Consider the following 20029-nt stretch of genomic DNA (forward strand, 5'->3'; position numbering starts at 1 on the left):
AAAAAAAAAAAAAAAAAAGAATTATCTGTGGAAGACAGGACTATACCAACTTAGTTTTTCAGAGTGGTCTGAAAAAGGGTAAGTTTAATACATATTTTGCCATTTCCAAATGATGGCTTAAGAGATTTTCCGGACCTATTTTATCATCAGGGAATAAATGAAAAAGACCACCAGAGTCAGGGCTATGTCCCAACTTTTCCGTTTTGACCTAAAAGATAGTGAAAAGTACCCTGACCTCATTTAAGCAGAGATTAAGGATATGGGAGTTTTGCCTGTAAGTCTTTGAAAGTGGCTAAAGCTTTCCCTCAAGGTTTGACTTTTATATGTTATTAAGAGTTTAAATCTACTGTATCCGTGAACCCTTCCTAAGGAAAGAACACGTAAACAAAGTGGATTTTTTTCCCCAGGCTATAAAATCCAAAAGTAGAAGATGACTTTAAAGGTAATACCAGTTCATGTACGTAATCCATAGAAAATAATGTAAAATATGAGCAATTTTAAAGAATTTCTTGTGTGTGTGCACAACTGTAGACAGGTGATATGCCCACAATTCTTCCTGCATACCACAGTTTACCATCAGCCTCTCCCATTCTCTACCTACTGTATCTCAAATTACACCCCCTGAAAAAATCAGTTTTAACAGTTCAGTGCTTTATATCTACATTTCCCTCTGTGTTCATACAAATTACACACATGTACACTCACATACAAAACTGTATTTTTTATTTGTGCAAATATGGGACTCTATATATTATTTGAAATATGATTGAATAAATTATCTACATGTTTATTAAAAGGATAAATATTGGTTTTTCCATTTAGCAATTTTATCAAATACAAATAATAAAACTTACGTTTTCTCACTTAAGAATTTTATCAAATGCAGTGATATATTTACCTGCAGGTCAATGCATATTAATTAAATTCCTTTTTTTTTTTTTTGAGACAATGTCTCACGTTGTCGTCCAAGATGAAGTGCAGTGAAGGGACCACAGTTCACTGTAGCCTTGACCTCATGGGCTCAAGGGATCCTCCCACCTCAGTTTCAAAAGTAGCTGGGACTATAGACATGCACCACAGTGCCTAATGTTTTAAATTTCTTTTCCTTTTTTACAATCTCACATTATATTTATTTGATCATAATGTGGACAAGAAAAATGTATTCCTATTCTTTTTGATACTAACAGTTTTACAGAATTTGTTTTCAGTTTCCGTCAAATAACATATAGCATATCTTTTTGATATGGAATCTCATACCCATTTAGATCCAGTATGTTCATTAGAATAATATAGTCTTCTGATTTTAAAAGCAACGATCGCTTATAGAAAAACGATATGCATCAGACATTTAGTCAGAAAAAGAAACACGAGAACATGTCTTTTATGTTTGATATCACTTAACTTACAGGATGATGTGAAAATAGTTTGGTTATAATTTTAACAAAACTAAAAGTCACTTCAACTAATGAAAAAAATTAAACACTGAAGAATCAAATATCTATTGACTAAGCTGATATTCCTGTCAAAAGAAATGTCTTCTGTTGCACTAAATAGTAGAATTAGAAATGCAATATATGTTAAGGCATATTTTAATTAATATGTTCCAGAATTACACAGTTTCCCTATGTTGACTAAGCTGGCCTTAAACTCCTGGGCTCAAGCAATCCTCCCATCTCAGCCTCCCAAAGAGTTGAGATTATAGGCATGAGCCACCACGCCTGGCTAATTCATTCTTTTTTATGGCAATATAATATTTCATAACATGATGAATTGTACTTTAATTATTTTCTTATAATGGACTTACTAGTTATTTCCAGTTCTTTTCACTACAGATGATGTTGCAATAAATATTCTTGAGAATATTGCTATTATCTGAATGTTTACGCCTTCCCCCAAGTTCACATGTTGAAATATAGTTCCCAAAGTGATGGTCTTAGGAGGTGGGGCCTTTGGGAGATGATTAGCTCATAAATGTGGAGCCCTTGTGAATGGGATTAGTGTTCTTATAAGGGACGGATGAGATCAGAGTTCTTCCCTTCTGCTATGAGAAGATATAGCAAGGAGGCTCCATCTGTGAACCAGAAAGTAGGCCCTCACTAAACAGTGAATCTGATGGCACCTTGATCTTAAGACTTTCCAGTTTTCAGAACTACAAGAAATAAATTTCTGTTGTGTATAAGCTATCCAGTTTATGGTGTTTTGTTATAGCAACCCCCAAAACTAAGACACATATATCTTTACATGCATGTTTATTTCTACAGCATGTATAAGCTATCCAGTTTATAGTGTTTTGTTACAGCAACCCCCAAAACTAAGACACATATATCTTTACATGCATGTTTATTTCTACAGCATGGGGAAATTGCAGCTTAAATACACTGTCAAGTTTAAAGCTGCTGTCTATTGCTTTGTAAAACTTTCACAGAAACAGGATAAACTGGGATATTTTAAGTGCTCCGTCATTACCGGTTTACAATTTTTGCTGATTACTTGCTGTTTAACCAAGCACTATGAAAGGAACCAGTGAGGGAAACAGAGACAAACAGAAGAAATGTTCTGCCATCTATAAGAAATCACATTTCCTCTCATTGTCAATATCTCCCACAGAAAAAGATATCTCAGAGTGACTCCTCAAGCCATTATGTGCATGCAGAATGTATGTTCTTTCCCTCTGTTCATTACTAGCTTTTTCAGCAACTAGTACTCTCTCTCCTCATGTCTCTGGCTCAGCTCTTTTAAAACGTAGATCAACCAACTAACTTATCTGACTTTTAAAATTTGCTTTGTCCATTATTCATGTTCTCTTCCACAAATGAGAGTCGAATTACTGAGGTACAAGCAAAAAGCCCTTCCTCTTTGGAGCCTTAGAATCCTAGAAGATAGAGGGGAAGGACTGCAAATAATTTAAATGTAGTAACTTAGTAACCTTTATTCTACTTCACTCTTTCTCTCTCATACACATCTCCTGCACACACACACACACACACACCTCCCTGAAAGAGGGGGGAACTATAAAAGAGTATTTTGCAGTGTGATAAATTCTTATGAATGAATAAAAATCTAGTGGAAGTTCAAAGAATGAGGTGAATCATTCAGTTTGGGATAGAGGAAAGAAGAAGGAATAAATATGAGAAAAGGCTTCATTGAGGAGGTAACATTTAGTTGAGGTAAAAGACAAACTTTTTTTTAGGCTTGAAAGGTGAGGACATTCCATAGAGTGTGAAGAAAAATAGCCAGGGCACTGAGGTAAAAGGGGGTTTTGAGTTTTGGAGGGATCTGGTATAGCTTAGAGCGGTGGTTCGCCAATTATAATGTGGATAAGAGTTATACAGGGAGCTTATTTAAAATGCAGATTCATGGGCACCCATCTTCCCAATATTTTGATTTGGTGTCCAGAAATGTGTAATTTGAACAAGTTCATCCAGGTAACAAACACCTTTTTACATACCAGTAGAGACTGTGTGAGGAGCAATGGCACAAAATCATGTTGCCACAGTATTGAACACGAACTAGTATTTCAGACAGGTGAGAGTGTGAGACAATAAGAGATTGTGTCAGAAAATGATGTCAGGTCTTTGAACTGGGTTTTGAGAGATAATAACTTGACAATGAAGCTATTATTTTCTTCCCTAAAAGCCACTACTTCACAGGAAATATTTATTGAATAGCTGAATGAATGAATGTGGGCAGAATTCTGAGAAAGCAAACTGAAAGTTTCCAGAACTGTGATGATTGCTTGCTTATCTAACTTGACTGTAAGGCAAACAGTTTGAGAATAGCCAGCTCTGAACCACTAATTCAAGCCTTCCAAAAGCTGTCTTGGTGTATGTAAAATTGATATACGCATGCATTTTCATTCAAGTCTACAAACAAGGTAAATGTAATTATCTTGTAGATCATCCGTGTAAACAATCATCACAGTTATGTAGTCACTGCCAGATACAAGCCCTTAGAGCTAAGATCTAGGAACAGAGAACAGGCTCTTACATAATTTCCCAGCTAGTCAGTGTTAGGGCCTGTGATTAATGCTACATGACAGGCTTTGAACTTTCTATTCAGATAGGTTTGCTTGCCTTTTGGAGCTCCTAGCAAGACGAAACGTGTGACCTGCAGATTTCACTCTGAATAACCATCATCCAGCCAACAACACTGACATGGCTCTGTGGCCCTGTGGGTAACCGTTGCTGTGCCTCACTCCTCTGCCCATACACAAATTGCAGTAGGAGCGTCAGGGTGGTTTTACAGAAGTGGAATACAACTTCCTGAAGCCCAGTAGCTGAAGAAAGCCATGGCAAACAGGCTGGTGGGCTCTTCTGGGTGTAATCAGAAAAGCCCTAGAGGAGTGGCCAGGGAAAAGAAACTATAGTAGGGAAGAAAGGAGTTCTGCTCTCTACCCGCCGCCGTCTATGACAGTCTGTAACAGCTTCGCAGCATCTTTCCCTCCCTGGAGCTCCCGCGGAGCAGTTGAACACGCGCTTCCAGCATCCCAGTCCCGCCTAGGAGCTGTCCCAGTTCTGACCAACTTTCTGAGCCTGGCCAAGTCTTCCCGGTTCCTCCGCTCAGCTATGGGTCCTCCACCCATCCCCTCATCCCCGCGAAGGTCCAGGTGAGGGGCCAGAGCCCAGCGGCAGCTCCTCCAAGCGTCCCCCTCCCCCATCTCCCAAGGGGGAGGTTTCTTTCCACAGTCCCTGCTCGTCTGCAAGCGGTGAGGTGAGACGACACTTGTCTAAGCGCCTGCAAAAATGCGTCCACACTCCCGTCTCCAAGCAGAGCGCCTCAACCTTGTCCCTACCACCTTGGAACGGCACCTTAGGAGGGGGCAGGATAGAAATCTCCGGCTTGAGGGTAGAATCTCCGGCTTGGAGCAGAACCGAGCTGGGAGCACCCCATGCGACCTCTCCTCACCCGATGGCACGCTGCCTGGGGCCCCTCCCTGTACACACACACTGCTACTCACCAATTCCAGGGCTCGCAGGAAGGCAAGGGGCTCCTTCAGCACCCGGAAGGTGCCCGCAGAGGCCAGCTTTGGGGGAACGAGGCGAGAGAGAGAAAGCAAAGCGTGAGGAAGGGGCTGGGGGTGCCTCTCCCAAGCCGCGGCACCCCCTGCCCCCTCGCCCCGCTCCCAGCCAGCCGCCCTGCCCAGTTCTGTCTCACCTGACTCACAGGGTCCATAGCTCGCCCTCGCTCGCTCTTCTCACCCACCAGTTCTTTTTAAAAAGGAAGTTCGCTTGGCACCACCGTCCTCAGGGCCAGAAGTCCCTTCGGGAGCAGCCAGAGGAGCGACACCTTGGAGCAGCCCGGCGAGGGCAGGGGGCCTCGGGGAGCCCACTCGCTAACGCTGGGCTCTGCGCTCCGGGAAGCCAGAGCGTCGGGGAGGCGAGGCGAGGCGAGTCAGCCAGGGGTGGGCAGGGAAGAGCTGGGGCAGGGTAGAGACAACAGGGGAGGGGGAAACCCATGCAGCCAGGAGAAGGCTGTCATTGGCCAGCCGCGCTCCAGAGGGGAGGGCGAGGAGGTGGGCGAGGCAGGACCCACAGGCATTGGTGCAGGCTCAGCCGTGCGCCCGGTGCCCTCTGGCTCTGGGGAAACTTGAGGTCTGTTGGTTTGGGAAAGCGGGCTTGGAACGGTCAGCAAGACGGCTGTCCACCTGAGGAAGAGGTTTCCAGGTAGGAGGAAGACACCCACACCTTACATGGGACATCTGTGTGAGTTCTGATGACTTCTGAACAGCAAAATAATAATAATAATGATAAATACCTAAAAATAAAAAATAACTATTTGTTGACTCTTTCATTCCTTCCAGCCTTTATAGAGCATCCTTCCTGTGGGCAGGCAGTGCTTAGGTGCTGGAGTACACAAAAAAAACAGGTTAAGCATTGCCACTTCCCCCAGGGGAAGCAGAAGGGGAAGCAAAACTTGCAATGTGGTCTGGACAGTGATGCAAAGCAGAGCACAGGGGCCATGGGCACAGGGCAGGGGATCCATCTTGGCCTGTGGATGCCAGGGCAGAGGACCAGGACGGAGGAAACTGCCTAGAGAGAAGAGATGGAAACAAATTAATCTTGAATGTGGGACCATGTGCCAGTGGAAAACAGATTTAGCAAGGATGAACTGGCCAAGGTAAAACATCTCATGAAAGGCTAAACAGGGAATGAAATTTAGGTACCTTTCAAACTCATTTTATTTCTGAGATCTTTTGCCTGAGATCTGACCCCCAAATGAACTTCCCCGCCAAACTTATAACTCTGGGTCACTCCTCCAAAGTTAGACTCTTTTCTTGAAACTTAGTGAAAGGTGATTCATGTTGCTTCCTCTTAGTGGGCTAATCTTGCTGATTATAATAAAAACAACAACAATCGAACAACTGAGTTCTTTCTATGAGCTGAAAACTGTGCTAAGGGCTTTACAAACCATTACTTCATTAAATATTTACAAACCCCCATAAGTTAATAATACTATTATTCCCATTTTAGAGATGAGGAAATTGAGGCCCATGGAAGGAAAGTGGCCTGCCCAAGGTTGCCCAGCTAGCAGATAGTGAAGTCAAAATTGATTTTTTTTAAATCAGAAAAAGAAAAGAAGAAGAAGGGGAAAAAGGAAGAGGAAGAGGAGGAAGAAGAAGAGAAGGAGGAGAGAGAGGAGAGTTCTTAGCTACTACGTCAAGTAGTGATATGTCCTCTTCCTTCTCACTCCCTTTGGACTGGATTCCATTTATGAGTAGTCTCCCAGCAACACAGATAGTCCATCTGTTTACTACAAAGATTTGCCAAAATGGTTTGGAGTTCATGTGTGTGTGTGTGTGTGTGTGTTGGGGGGCAGGTATTTGATATGTAGAAGTGGATGAGAAATACAGAAATCAGTAATTCGCTGTTGGGGAGGGGGAGGCAGCTTCTAGGTAAATGCCCCCTGCTAGTGAATTTCGCTACAGAAAAACTAGAAATGTAGTTAGTAGGTACTCCAGTGGACTGTTTGCACCATCTGCAGTCAGGCAGTTTTGTTCCTACTGCTCTTCCTACATGCAGATAAAGCCTGAAACAATTAGAAACAGTTGTTTCAAAAACAAGCCATTATGCAACTATGGGGGAAGGGTTGGGGGGAGAACTAACACTATCAGTTACTTAGTGTGTACCCTACCATGTATGTATATGATCTTATGGGGGAAGTTACTTAACCTCTTCAAGACCTCAGTTTGTTTCTTTGTTTTAATCTGTAAAATGGAGCCAAAATACCTATCTTAACTGTTTTTTATGAGAACCCAGTGAGATTTTGCAGATAGCATATCTAGGGCAGTCTGCATTTCACAATCCCTCAGCATGTGTAAGTTACAGATCACTTCTACAGAAGCAAAGGTGAAGACTCAGAGGTCTATATCAGGGGCAGGGTAGATTGTAGCAATGTCCTGCTGCCCTTTGCAGTGCCCCTTCCCATCTACATATCCTTGCCTTTTGAACCCAGTGGTAGCCATGTGAATTGGTTTGACCAATAAAATATGGGCATTTTGTTGGTAATGTGTGCTTTTCTGGGCAGAAGTTTTAAGAACCACCAAGTGATTTGCCAACTTATTTCCTTCTACCATGATGAATATGATTTCTACATAGAGGTTACTCTGACAACTTGGGTCCTAGTGTAAGGATGACATAGGCAGAGCTGCAACCAGACCTTGATGGACATGAAGCTAAGCAAAAAAAAAAAAAAAAAAAAATGCATTTTGGGGTGTAAGCAACTGAAAAATTTAGGTCTTTTCTTACTGTAGCACAACATAACCTAAGCTGCCTGATAACACAACTAGTAGTAGCTGAACCAAAATTCCACCCTAGGTTCCTATGATCTCATGGTCCTTGTATTCACTCTCTTTGCATGGTAGTCAACTGGCTTACAGGTTATGAGATCTCCTCCATATATTTAATAATGGTAATTATTATTGTAATAGCTATTACCGGTTGAGTTCCTGCTACCTGCCAGTCATTGTGCTAAGTGCTTTACATACATCATTTAAGTATCATAATAATTTCCCCTTTTCCACCCTTAGAATGGCTATGTAACTTGCCTTAGGTCTTCTACATATTTATATCTCTTTACACAGGGAGAGAGACTTATTTGAAATATTGCCTTCTTGCAGATCATTTGAGTTGAAAACTTGGCACAGAGGAAGTGAGATTACTGAGCCTATTCCCTCAGGTCTCTCTTAACACCCAATGTTCCTTCTGACTAATATGGTGGCATATTTTTTTCCATTTCTCCAAACGCCATGTGAAGGAAGTCAAAATTGTGGCAAATGGCAGTGTAATAGCTTAGACAACAATTGCACATTGTCAGAGGATGCTTTTCCCATTCCAGAAATGTATGAGCTTCCAACAGCTGCATCACCAAAATAACCCAGAGTTTCATATCACATTTGCAATGTTAAATATTTTGTAGACTTTGGGTTAGAACCTCTGTATTCAGACCTGGAAATAACACTGGGTTCCCTAAAGAACTAGGTTGGGGAAGATAGGACAGATGATATAAACACTGCCACAATATTACTATTAATGACTAAGGGTGACCCATTCTCTTTTGCCCCAAGGTGATGAAAAGTAATTTCCCTCTTACTATAACGAATCTATCACAATAGATGAAGGATAAAGTTAACTTTGGTGGGTATAAATGATCCATTTTGATGGCCTGTATTGATTATGTAAGTCAAATAATTTCCAAATTATCTTTTGTTTTGGGCCAGGCACCCATAGCTGTGAATACTTCCTTTGATATGCAAGGCAATCCATTTATTTACTGCAGTCGTCTGGTTCTCAACAGAGGGTGATTTGGACACTTCCCTCCACTGGAAAACATGTAACAATGTTTGGAGACGTTTTGATTGTCACAACGAGGTGGGGGAGGGGGCAGCGGATGACACTACTGGCTTCCACAGGGCAGAAGCAAGAGATGCTGCTCAATATCCTACAATTCAGAGGACAGTTATTCAAAACAAAGAATTTTCTGGAAAATGTCAATGGTGCAAGGTTGAGAAACTTCAGCAAGTAAGGGCTGAGTGCCTGTCGTGCCCTGGTACTGTTCTAGGTACTGTAAACAGCTTGCCAAGGTTCCTGCCTTCACAAAGCTTACACTATAGTAAGAAATACATTCAGCTCAATTTAGTAAAGCTCAACATTTGCTAAATCAGCAAATGAAAATCAAGTTACAAAACCAACCATTTGGAATCTCAAAGAGGGTTAATCTTGAGTCAAACTATACAAACCAAAGGACCAAGCTATAATAGAAGAACTTGCATTATTCAGGCAAATTACATCTTGTTCTCACAGGAAAATATACCTGGGTTTCATATTCCTATGTCTCTTGTGACAAAGAGAAAAAACTAATTTAATACTTTATCTGCAGCAACTTAATACAAGAGGAAACACTACCCATATGTTTTGAAATCTAAAATCATGGAAAAGAGTGGAAGTCTGTCAAAATGTTGTATATCTAACCCTCTGCTCATGCTGCTAACCTGAAATTTCCAAATCTTTCCTTAAGTAAGTAAATATGAAAGCAAAGGCCAATAGCATGCCTGTGCATTTATTTGTTTGTGTGTTTGATTTTGCATAGGGCCACTGGTACACAGGACAGGAGATCGTGTGGAAATATTTTCAAAAACTCTAATTTTAGAGTAAGTATAGTATTATCTCTCAGTCCAAAGATGAAATAAAACATTTTTACTTTCTTATGCTCCTGTGTCTTAAATGGATGCAAAAAAAGTGCAAGAATATGTATACATGTTCGTTTGGTTTAAAACTTCATCACATCATAAGATTTCATAGGCTTCTTATGAAAATCTTAGCATTCAAATAGGATCATTCTTAATTAACAAATATAACTGATATAAAAATTCATATATGGAGCCGGGTGTGGTGGCTCATGCCTGTAATCTCAGCACTTTGGGAGGCCAAGGTGGGCGGATCACAAGGTCAGGAGATCGAGACCATCCTGGCTAACACGGTGAAACCCCATCTCTACTAAAAATACAAAAAATTAGCCAGGCACGGTGGTGGGCGCCTGTAGTCCTAGCTACTCAGGAGGCTGAGGCAGGAGAATGGTGTGAACCTGGGAGGCAGAGCTTGCAGTGAGCCGAAATCATGCCACTGCACTCCAGCCTGGGCGACTGAGCAAGAATCTGTCCCCAAAAAAAAAAAAAAATTCATATATGGATGGTCAATGTGAACTTAAATTATAAAATGCTTTTACTATTTCTATTTCCACATTTGTTCCAAATGAAATAGATTTTTGTTAATTACGTTAGGCTTGAATACATGCAAATTAGAGGACCAAACCTAACACAAAATGATTGAATCCATTGACCCCAGAGAATAATAATAGCAACAGTAATTATAAAAAGGGTTCTAATAATACATTAAGTATTAATATTAATTAGATGCTGAACAGAATGCCATGTGCATCTACAGGCATAAATTCTTTCTTTCCTCATCAACCTTATAAGTATCTACTACTGTTACTTCCATTATGCAGATGAGAAAACACAGTTCAAAGAGATTAAAAATCTCAACTAAGGTCTTATAGAGAGCAAACAGCAGAGTCAGGATTTTCCTCCTACTCTCATAACTTTCCAAGAAAAAGATGATTTGCAGTTTTCATTGCAATTTTGAAAATGTCACAAGCTTTAGGCAAAAATATTTTTCTTGCTGAAACATAAACAAAATTTCTCTGGAGAACTGAAGTAAAGATGGGCACCATTTTCTACGACTACTGCTAGTATTTCAGGAACGTACTAGAACACAATTAGAAAAAATCTCTTCCCCCTTCTCAAAGGCTCAATCATTGTAATTTTTATCTTTCATCATTAACTGTGTATTTCCAAAATGCTCATCATTTTTGACATTCTCCTGGGATCACTCCCATGTTTTCGCAGATTCATGAAGCACAACATCTTTGAGTTAGTTTCACACTGTTACCAAAACACCAGAGGTTTGGTCCAGGTCCTGCTGCTTGCCACACAAAAAGCCAGTCACTGAGACAATGAGTATGCCAAGGAAGAAGGCTTTAATCTGGTGCTGCAGCCAAAGAGATGTGAGATCAGTCCCAAATCCATCTCCCTGACTGTTTATCTAGCAGGGAAGAAACAAAGCTATGTGTGGGAAAACAGGAACTAGGGAGGGTTAAGGACTGAGGAATGAAGGGTATGGCATTTCATTGTCTGGATGCATTGATCTGGTGAGTTTCAATTCTTTGATACTTTTTTTGAGAGGCCTGAGGGTCATTGCCTGAGGAAGGAACCTAGATAAAACAAATTTACTTTCAAGCTTTAAGACCACAAGGGACAATTTCTATGTTTATCCCAAAAAAATGCCTACAGAACGATTGGGTCAGTTTTAACACCACATACTGCAATTTTTGACTGATGTAAACAAAGCCCAAAGAATGGCCCTCCATTCTTGCCTAGTCTTCATCCCAAGGAAAGAGTCTCCATAAAGGTGTTGACACAAGTTCGAGTCAGTTAACTGAGTTCATCATATCCTGGCTCTATCATTTCCTAGTTGTATGACCTTGGGAAGTCACCACCCTCTTGTCGTTCAGTTTCCTTATCTGTAAAATGGAGGTAATAATTTTTATCACCCCCATCACTTAGCAAGAAGGAATAAATGAGTTAATACAGTAAGGCACCCAGAAGAACATCTGGCAGCAGATGAGTTAATGTAGACATCTAATAAAAGTCTAAGAAATATGACCAACAGCAATGGAAAGGAGATGTCTATGATATTAACACCCTGCGTGGTTATCACACACCACTACTCACAACATATACTTGTAAGAAGTCATTTATTGTCTTTTCTTTCCTTCTTTCAAAATTCTCATTTCTTACTTTTTCCCCCAATTCTCTTTTCTTCCTTTCTCTTTGAATCCCTAGGCTGTCAGTTGATCCGGGAATTTTCCTTGGAGGTTAGCAAGAATATTTGGTCATTCAAAATATTCTTTTGGGGGATGTATAGATACACATACACATACATTATTGGATAATCCTAAAACCACAGATTCAATATATTAATATATGTAGATGCTATATAAATGAAATACATACAATCCTAAGATTATATAATACAGCAGATTTTTTATTTCCCTGATGGTTATAAGTTGAGATTTGGCAGAGTTTTTTAAAAACTCATTTTTCTTAAAATGAGTTTTGCTTAGCAATATGTACAATCTCTAATAGTTTTAATTCTGTTTTAGGGAAGAGATATTTATATATGTAAAACATATAGATGATGAAGATAGGAAAGATCAATGGATTCTACTATATACTTAATAAAAGTATGTAATCCAAAGTATACTGCATGCATTCACTTTATTATATTCTCCAGTCTTTAGACCTTGCACTTCAATATGACAAAATAGTTTTTGCATCTGCTCTGAATGTGGTAAAAGAAAACCTTACCCTGCTCAGCAATTAAAAGGATCATTTCCTTAATCCTTCCTAACCTAAACCTTTAAGAAAAGTAAAATTCACATTAATTTAAATATTAAGATAATAGAAAATGGACTTCTTTGGCACTCATGGTTATAATCTCTGCCTGCCTAAGTTCTTTCACATAGCTGGGCTAACACGTGAGGATACTGCCCAATCCACTCACACAGAGAGAAGAAGCATGAATCCAATACCTAAAATTAGGTTTTTACTAAATTATATTGCACTGCAGTTTTACACCTGCTTAGCAAATAGTACCCAGAAGAAAGGTAAAATTACATAGTTTCTTCGCCAGAAATAGAAAACAGATTAAAATGTTAAACACTTAAAAAGAGAGAAGGAAGGGAGGAAGGAAGGAAGGAAGGAAGGAAGGGAAGGGAAGGAAAAGAGAATTTTTATCTCTAAATCGTGGTCAAAAGATATTGTCAACAGTCTCATTGTAAGTTACTTTTATTTAGCATTTACTACATGCCAGGCACTGTGATAATCTCTTTATAACACTATGAAGTAGTTACTATTATCCACATCTTATAAATAATGGAACTGAAGCATAGATAAGTTAAATTACTGGCCCACGTTCATACAACTAAAAACCAAGCCAACTTTGAAGTCAATATTTCTCAAGAATTTGAACAAATTTTATACCTTCTAATTGTATAAGGTATGAAATATACATCTCTCAGATCACAACTGGAATCTGAAGATATTGATGAGAGTTTTATTTAGCTACCAGTCAGTCCCAACTGCCTAATTAAATATTAGAGAACTGGTTCCCCCACATTCTCAATCAGCATATGTCCCTTGGTTTGATTTATTTTAATCTTATGACTGATGATTCTTGCAAAATCATTTGATCTAAAGAAAAGTTTTCAAAACATCTTAAGGAGTTATTGTTTTATCTTAGTGCTATTCTCTCTTCCTGATAGCTGGGGAGCAAGAGCAGCCACCTTGGAGCCAAAGATGAAAGTCAGGTCTGGAGGTTCATAGGTTTATCTGACACTGTATTTGTAATAAGGTAGTACTTTGTTCATGCTATTATGTTTTGGGATTGGTTTTTTGGTTCTGAGAGTACTTTAGACTGTCCCGTAATACAAAGCCCTTCAATGCTCAGTTCAAATGGCATCTGCTTTGTAAAGGCTTCCAGATTTCTACCTCCTTTAGTCATTTTTATCCTATGCTCTTTGTATTTGAAAATATTATCTTAGCATTTATAATCCTCTGGTTTTACTATGGTTGTCTTAATTTAGTGTCCGTTTCTAACCTTAGAAGTCTTACCTAATGCTCTAGACTAAATTAGGTACCTCCAACTCCCTTAAGAAATCTGGCACATAATAGGCACAGAGAAAATGTTTGTTGAATGAATATATGATCTCCAGAAAATATGGATTACTCATATTTGTAGCCCATTAGTTGCTAAGCTCAGTGTCTGGCACATATTAGGTGACCAATAAAAGTAGAATGCAACAGTTTGAATAAGATGATATTGGATGAAATGCAATATGGAGTGCTTAGAATATCAGTTCTGTGTAGAGCAGTAGGTAGATATTTGTGGTACAGAATGTCCTTACAAAGGCTTATCTAGTAGTGTTTCTATGAGCAAATATTTTTAAATTTCTTTTCATCTGAGACACAATTGTTGGTAATAACAATAATCACATTAAAAGAACCAAAGAGGAGTGGCTGTTACATAAATTCTAGGATTGGTCTTCATTTCTTTTTTTTTTTTTTGAGATGGAGTCTCACTCTGTCACCCAGGGTGGAATGCAGTGGCTCGCTACAACCTCCACCTCCTGGGTTCAAGTGATTCTCCTGCCTCAGCCTCCCAAGTAACTGGGATTATAGGCGCCCGCCACCATGCCAAGCTAATTTTTGTATTTTTAGTAGAGATAGGGTTTCACCATGCTGGCCAGGTTGGTCTTGAACTCCTGACCTCTAGTGATCCACCCACGTCGGCCTCCCAAAGTGCTGAAATTATAGGCGTGAGCTGTTGCACTCAGCCTGGTCTTCATTTCTCAAAAGCAGGGGTACACATATTTGTTTCAACTTGAACTCCCACACCCACCTTCCCATGGTCAAGCATTTGTGAGAATAATTTTTTATTTATAAGCAAATTATATACTTATATTATTAGGAAAATATAATTTATGCCTATATCATAATCGAGGGAATAAATATGAGGGATATTTAAATATATAATGGTTTCTCAGTGGTCTTAGTATTAAAATTATAACAAAAGTCTCTTCACAAATATTTTATGTGAGTAAAATTACCTAAAAATTGAAATAAATTTCTAGCATTGACACAGTGCAAAAATTTCAAAAGGTAGTACAATTGGAAAATTAACTTTCAGTGCCAAATAATTCCATAAACTCCCTTGTAATAAAAGAAGCCTGATATTAAGTTTTCTAAATTTTCAAACTATAGTTGATCCTTGAGAAACATGGGTTTGAACTATGTGAGTTAATGTATATGTGGATTTTCTTCCACCTCCACCACCCCTGAGACAGCAAGATCAACCCCTCCTCTTCCTCCTCCTCCTTCAGCTTATTCAACATGAAGAAGACAAGGATGAAGACCTTTATGATGATCCACTTCTACTTAAAGTATAGTAAGTGTATTTCCCTTCTTTGTGATTTTCTTAGTAATATTTTCCTGTCTCTAGCTTACTTCATTGTAAGAATAGAGCATATTATATATTTAACATACAAATTTGTGTTAATGGATTGTTTATGCTGTCGAGAAGGCTTCTGGTCAACAGCAGGCTATTAGTAGTTGTGTTTCTGGGAGTCAAAAGTCATACATGAGTTTTTGTGGGGGGTCAGCACTACTAACCCACATGTTATTCAAGGGTCAATTGTTTTCTATATTTTCTATAAATATTTAAATAGAAACAGAAGTTATCACAATTAAACACATATGCTGTATGTGTCAACAATGGATCAAGTGATTTGTTCATCTATCCACAACTTAACATAATGATTTCTTCAGTGTCACCCAGGCCTTTCCTTTTGCTGTCTAGATGGCATGTTATCAATGAATCTTTAATAAAGGTTGTCTTTGGGGACTTCCCCTCTCACTTATACCTTGGCACATACAATCATAAGTTAAATTCTGTGCTCATTTTGCTTGCTTTTTTCCATTAAGACCACTTATTCCACAGTGTGAAACAATGAATATTCAAGTGACAGGAAATCTGAATTTGTGAAACCGTGTCTGAAGTTATGAACTGTTTTATAATATTTTTTATTTTTGCTGAAATTAGTGATATTGAACAAATTGCTTTTTTGTTTCAGACTTCCATAATTCTTTTAAAATTTATTTAGTAGGGGGCTGGTGGAGGGAAGTTTCCTCAGGCTCCTGAAAGAAACCTCAGGCATGACTCTTGATTACTGTCTTAATAAAAAGGTGTACGGTCATTTCAAATGATCGTGAATCTAAAATTTGTAATTCCCAGTCCTATATAATAATAAAAATTGCAAAACTGATTGAAAGTTAAATCTTCCCCTATTCTGCAGCCGGGGCCTAATGGAGGTGAGAAGCCTGCACATAGTAGATGTTGGGATTTGCTTCTTTCTCTCCTGGTTTCTCTTCCTCTTCCTCTTAACTGACAGCTTTCTGATAACAATAAAGAAGGGGTGGTGGAGCAGGAGGGCCCTTAGTTGATTGACACTGTTATAAATTGGCTCCATTCTTTCCCATCCTAAAAGATTTTCTCTTATTCAGAAAGATTCTCTCAATTTCCACTATTGGGGACCACTTACCTGCCCCTCTTTGACTTCAGCAAAAGTGACTCTGCTTCACGAGTCACTTGCTCCTTCTGCAGCTAGAAGTCCCCTCAGGTTCTCTTCTTTTGAGGTCCTATTGACACTCTAGGAAAACCCTTTAAGACAGAACCTAAGAGGATCCAAGATGGTTCTTTGACATGTGGCCCATGGTGGTTGGTGGGAAAAACTCATGTATCCTTTTCCCCAACAAACCGAGACAGCAAGTCACTCAGACTTTCCAACTCTCCTTTGCTTAGTCCACCGTTAGTTAACCTGATATATTTTCAAATACCAGCTCACTTTTTCCAACTTTTGAGGACACACATTGAGCTCCATTTTTATGCCTATAAGTTCTCAACGAGCTCAATGCACTTCTATAACTCTGCACATCAGTTCTTAAAGCACCCAAGAAAAGCCCAGGGCCACATTATAACTTTCATAAGGCCTATCTCCACAAAATTATATTAACAGTTGCATTTTTTTACTGTATTGGCATAAAGATGAATATAACCTAAACTGATTACATTCTTTTTTTTTTTTCCTTTAGACTTACAAAATAAAAATATCTTCACAATTCCCTAAGAGTACCATGGACTCTAGGCACCGTGGTTACTGGGTCTAGTGGAGAAGCCAGCCCTGAGTGAGCCTCCATAAATATAACCAGTATGTTGACAAGTGAGACACATGCAGATGCTACAACAACACAACTTTATTTTTGTTTTATTCCATTAATAATGTATTGAGCATCTACAAGATACTAGGCACTATAATACTAAATACAACAAACACCTGAGTTTTCAACATTTGAATATTCTGAGTCAAATAGGCAATGTAACAGCGGTGAAAATAGTAACAGGGCAATGGTGCTAAAAAAATAGAAAAAGAAATCAGAAATAATTAAACTAGTTTATAACTTTTTCTCTTTCCTGGGCCAACTTCTAGTTAGGGAACATGGGCACACTTGGTTTGGTAAGGGATAGCCATGTTTCCCTTTCACATCAGCAATGAGTATTACTTTGTTCACTTTGATTGGGAGTTACCTGATTTGGATCTTTGCAGCATCTGTGAACTTTGGCCAGGTTTGCTAGAGTCTGTGTTTCTAGAATCAATTTTTTCACTTGTAGAAAAAATTTAGGAGAGATGATGTTTAATACTCTTCCTGCTCTATAGCAAATAAGGGAAGTGAGGTAAAATGCAATATTAAATATTGATGCATCCACTTTAAATCCATTAAGTGGATGTGGACTATATGTCTAAATATCATTTCTTAAATGAAAAATCTCATTCATTCAATAATGGTTTATTGAATGTCTACTCAACATAAACACTTCACTAGGTATTAGGATAACAGTGGTGATGTTCACAGCCCACATGGAATGTGAACGTCTAGTGATTAATAAATTTTCCTGCTTCCCACATTTTAGTGTATGGAATATTATGAAAGCATATATTTTTATTACTAGAAAATAAAACTTGTCCTTACATTGTTTCTTAAAGCTAAAGAAGGAGGAAAGGTTTTGTTTGTTTTTGTTAATGTATATCTTTTGTTAAAAGTCATACATTTCAATCTTAAAGAATGCCATTGGCTGGGGTCAGTGGCTCACGCGTGTAATCCCAACACTTTGGGAAGCTGAAGCAGGTGGATCACTTGAGGTCAGGAGTTCGAGACCAGCCTGGCCAATATGGTGAAACCCCCGTCTCTACTAAAAATACAAAAATTAGCCAGGCATGGTGGCAGGTGCCTGTAATATCAGTCACTCAGGAGGCTGAGGCAGAAGAATCACTTGAACCTGGGAGGTGGAGGTTGCAGTGAGCCAAGATTGCACCACTACCTTCAGCCTGGGCCACAGATTGAGACTCCATCTCGGGAGGGTGGGGGGGGTGGGGTGGTGAAGAATGTCATTAGAAACCAAATTGCCACTAATACTGTATACTTAAAAACACATTTAAATTATTTCTATAGTTTTGAAAGACTCATATATCCTCCTTCTTGGAAGAAATTTGTTCAGTCAACAAGCCAGTAATGTGCCTGCACGCTCCAGAATTTTAAACCATTTTATATTTTCTTTTAGAGACCAAGGGCTATTCTGATAGGGTAGAACTGAGTGATACGGTTTGGCTGTGTCCCCACCTAAATCTCATCTTAATCCCCATAATCCCCACGTGTCAAGGGCGGGACCAGGTGGAAGTAATTGAATCGTGCTGGCGGTTTCCCCCATGCTGTTCTTGTGATAGTGAGTCTCAGGAGATCTGATTGGTTTATAAGCTTCTGGCATTTCCCCTGCTTGCACTCACTCCGTCCTTTCACCCTGTGAAGAAGGTGCCTGCTTCTTCTCTGCCTTCCACTATGTAAGTTTCCTGAGGCCTCCCCAGCCCTGCAGAACTGTGAGTGAATTGAACCTCTTTCCTTTATAAATTACCCAGTCTCAGGTATTTCTTCATAGCAGTGTGAGAACTAACTAATACACTGAACTTCTGTTGAATGTCTGACTACCACTTACATCACAAAAAACAAAAATATTAGGCCCTATTTAACATTTAGTTCTGGAGACACAATTGTAAAAATACACACATATGCCTGCTATGTGCCGGTAGGAGTTGTTTCCGTTTATAATAAAATTGCCCTTCATATAGAGCACTTTCTCTCTTAAAAGCTCAAGGAGTTTCTCTGCATGCTTAATGGATATGTGCATCTCTATTTGAAATGATTTTTTTTCAAACAGGCTTGTAAGAATGGCTTTCAGGTATATAATTGTTTCGCTTAAATTCAGGTATCATATTAATCACTGATCTGCTAATCTTTCCACTATTTCTTTGGTAGGTTACTGAGCTCCTTCACTTTTTTTGTCTACCCAATACCAGATAAAGTCCCTACCTATATTTTTCTCAATGTATGGAACCCCTGGGTTCTTTACCCTCAAGCAACAAATCCATGCTATACATTCTGAACTATGGGGAGTTTTATACATACTAATCACAAGAAGACATAGAACAGCAGAGTCACTGGAGCTTGGGGTTTGTGGAGACAGAAGGACCTGGACTTAGGCCTTAGATGACATGTAAGAGCTGTGTGACTTTGGGTAAATCACTTAGTCCCTCTTTGTGTCAGTTCCCTTGTTTGTAACATTGGGATGTATTAATAGCCAGTGTATCTCTTGTGGTTGTTTAAAGATGTGGCAATTTTGAAACATAGGCCCCAAATTATATGACACTTCCCATCAGGAAGTGGAGCTGATTTATGTTACTGTTTAATCTGGGCTCTGTGACTACTTCACCAATGGAATGTCTTGCATCAGTTTCTGAGCTCTTGAGAAATGGCAGCTCCCATTTGCTATATCAAGAGATGCTTTTTCTAGGAACCCCACCACACAGCCATGGTAAGAAAAAGTCCTAGATGCTCATGGTGAAACCCCCAGGAAAAGTATCTGGGGCCCTTGCCCTCAGCTGTGGCCAAGCTTCTGGCTGGCAGACAGCACCAACTCACCAATCTTGGAAGTGTGACATCTTGGAAATGGATCCTCAATCCTTCGTAAAGCTGCCCCAACTGACACCATGTGGAACAGACGTGAACTTCCTCTGTTGATTGCTGCCCAAAATTCATGAGCTAAATAAATGACTGTTGTTTTGTTCAGTCACTAAGTTTTAGAGCGGTTCATTATGCAGCAATTTTAATTGGCATAAAGATTAAATGAGATAACCTATGTAAAGTGCTCACACAATTCCAGTACACAGTAAGCACTTAAAAAAGTATCATCTGGCAGGGAAAACCATGAAAAGGACATTACACTTTGGAAAATGTGAAGGCTGAAAG

General features: G+C 39.3%; 1 protein-coding gene across 1 annotated transcript in view; it reads right to left on the minus strand.

The window, feature by feature from the left end:
- The window catches only part of SYNPR (synaptoporin), a 328993-nt gene extending 323405 nt beyond the window's left edge, over positions 1-5588 (minus strand). Inside the window, exons 1-2 of the mRNA XM_011947192.1 lie at positions 5155-5588; positions 4958-5023 (exon numbers count right to left, since the gene is read on the minus strand). Of these exons, the coding sequence (XP_011802582.1) occupies positions 4958-5023; positions 5155-5172 (84 nt within the window). The 5' untranslated portion in view covers positions 5173-5588. The remainder of the gene's footprint in view (positions 1-4957; positions 5024-5154) is intronic.
- Positions 5589-20029: the final 14441 nt, after the last annotated feature.

The sequence above is a fragment of the Colobus angolensis genome, unplaced genomic scaffold, assembly GCF_000951035.1.
Source record: "Colobus angolensis palliatus isolate OR3802 unplaced genomic scaffold, Cang.pa_1.0 Scaffold26, whole genome shotgun sequence".
In the NCBI taxonomy this organism is placed as follows: Eukaryota; Metazoa; Chordata; class Mammalia; order Primates; family Cercopithecidae; genus Colobus; species Colobus angolensis.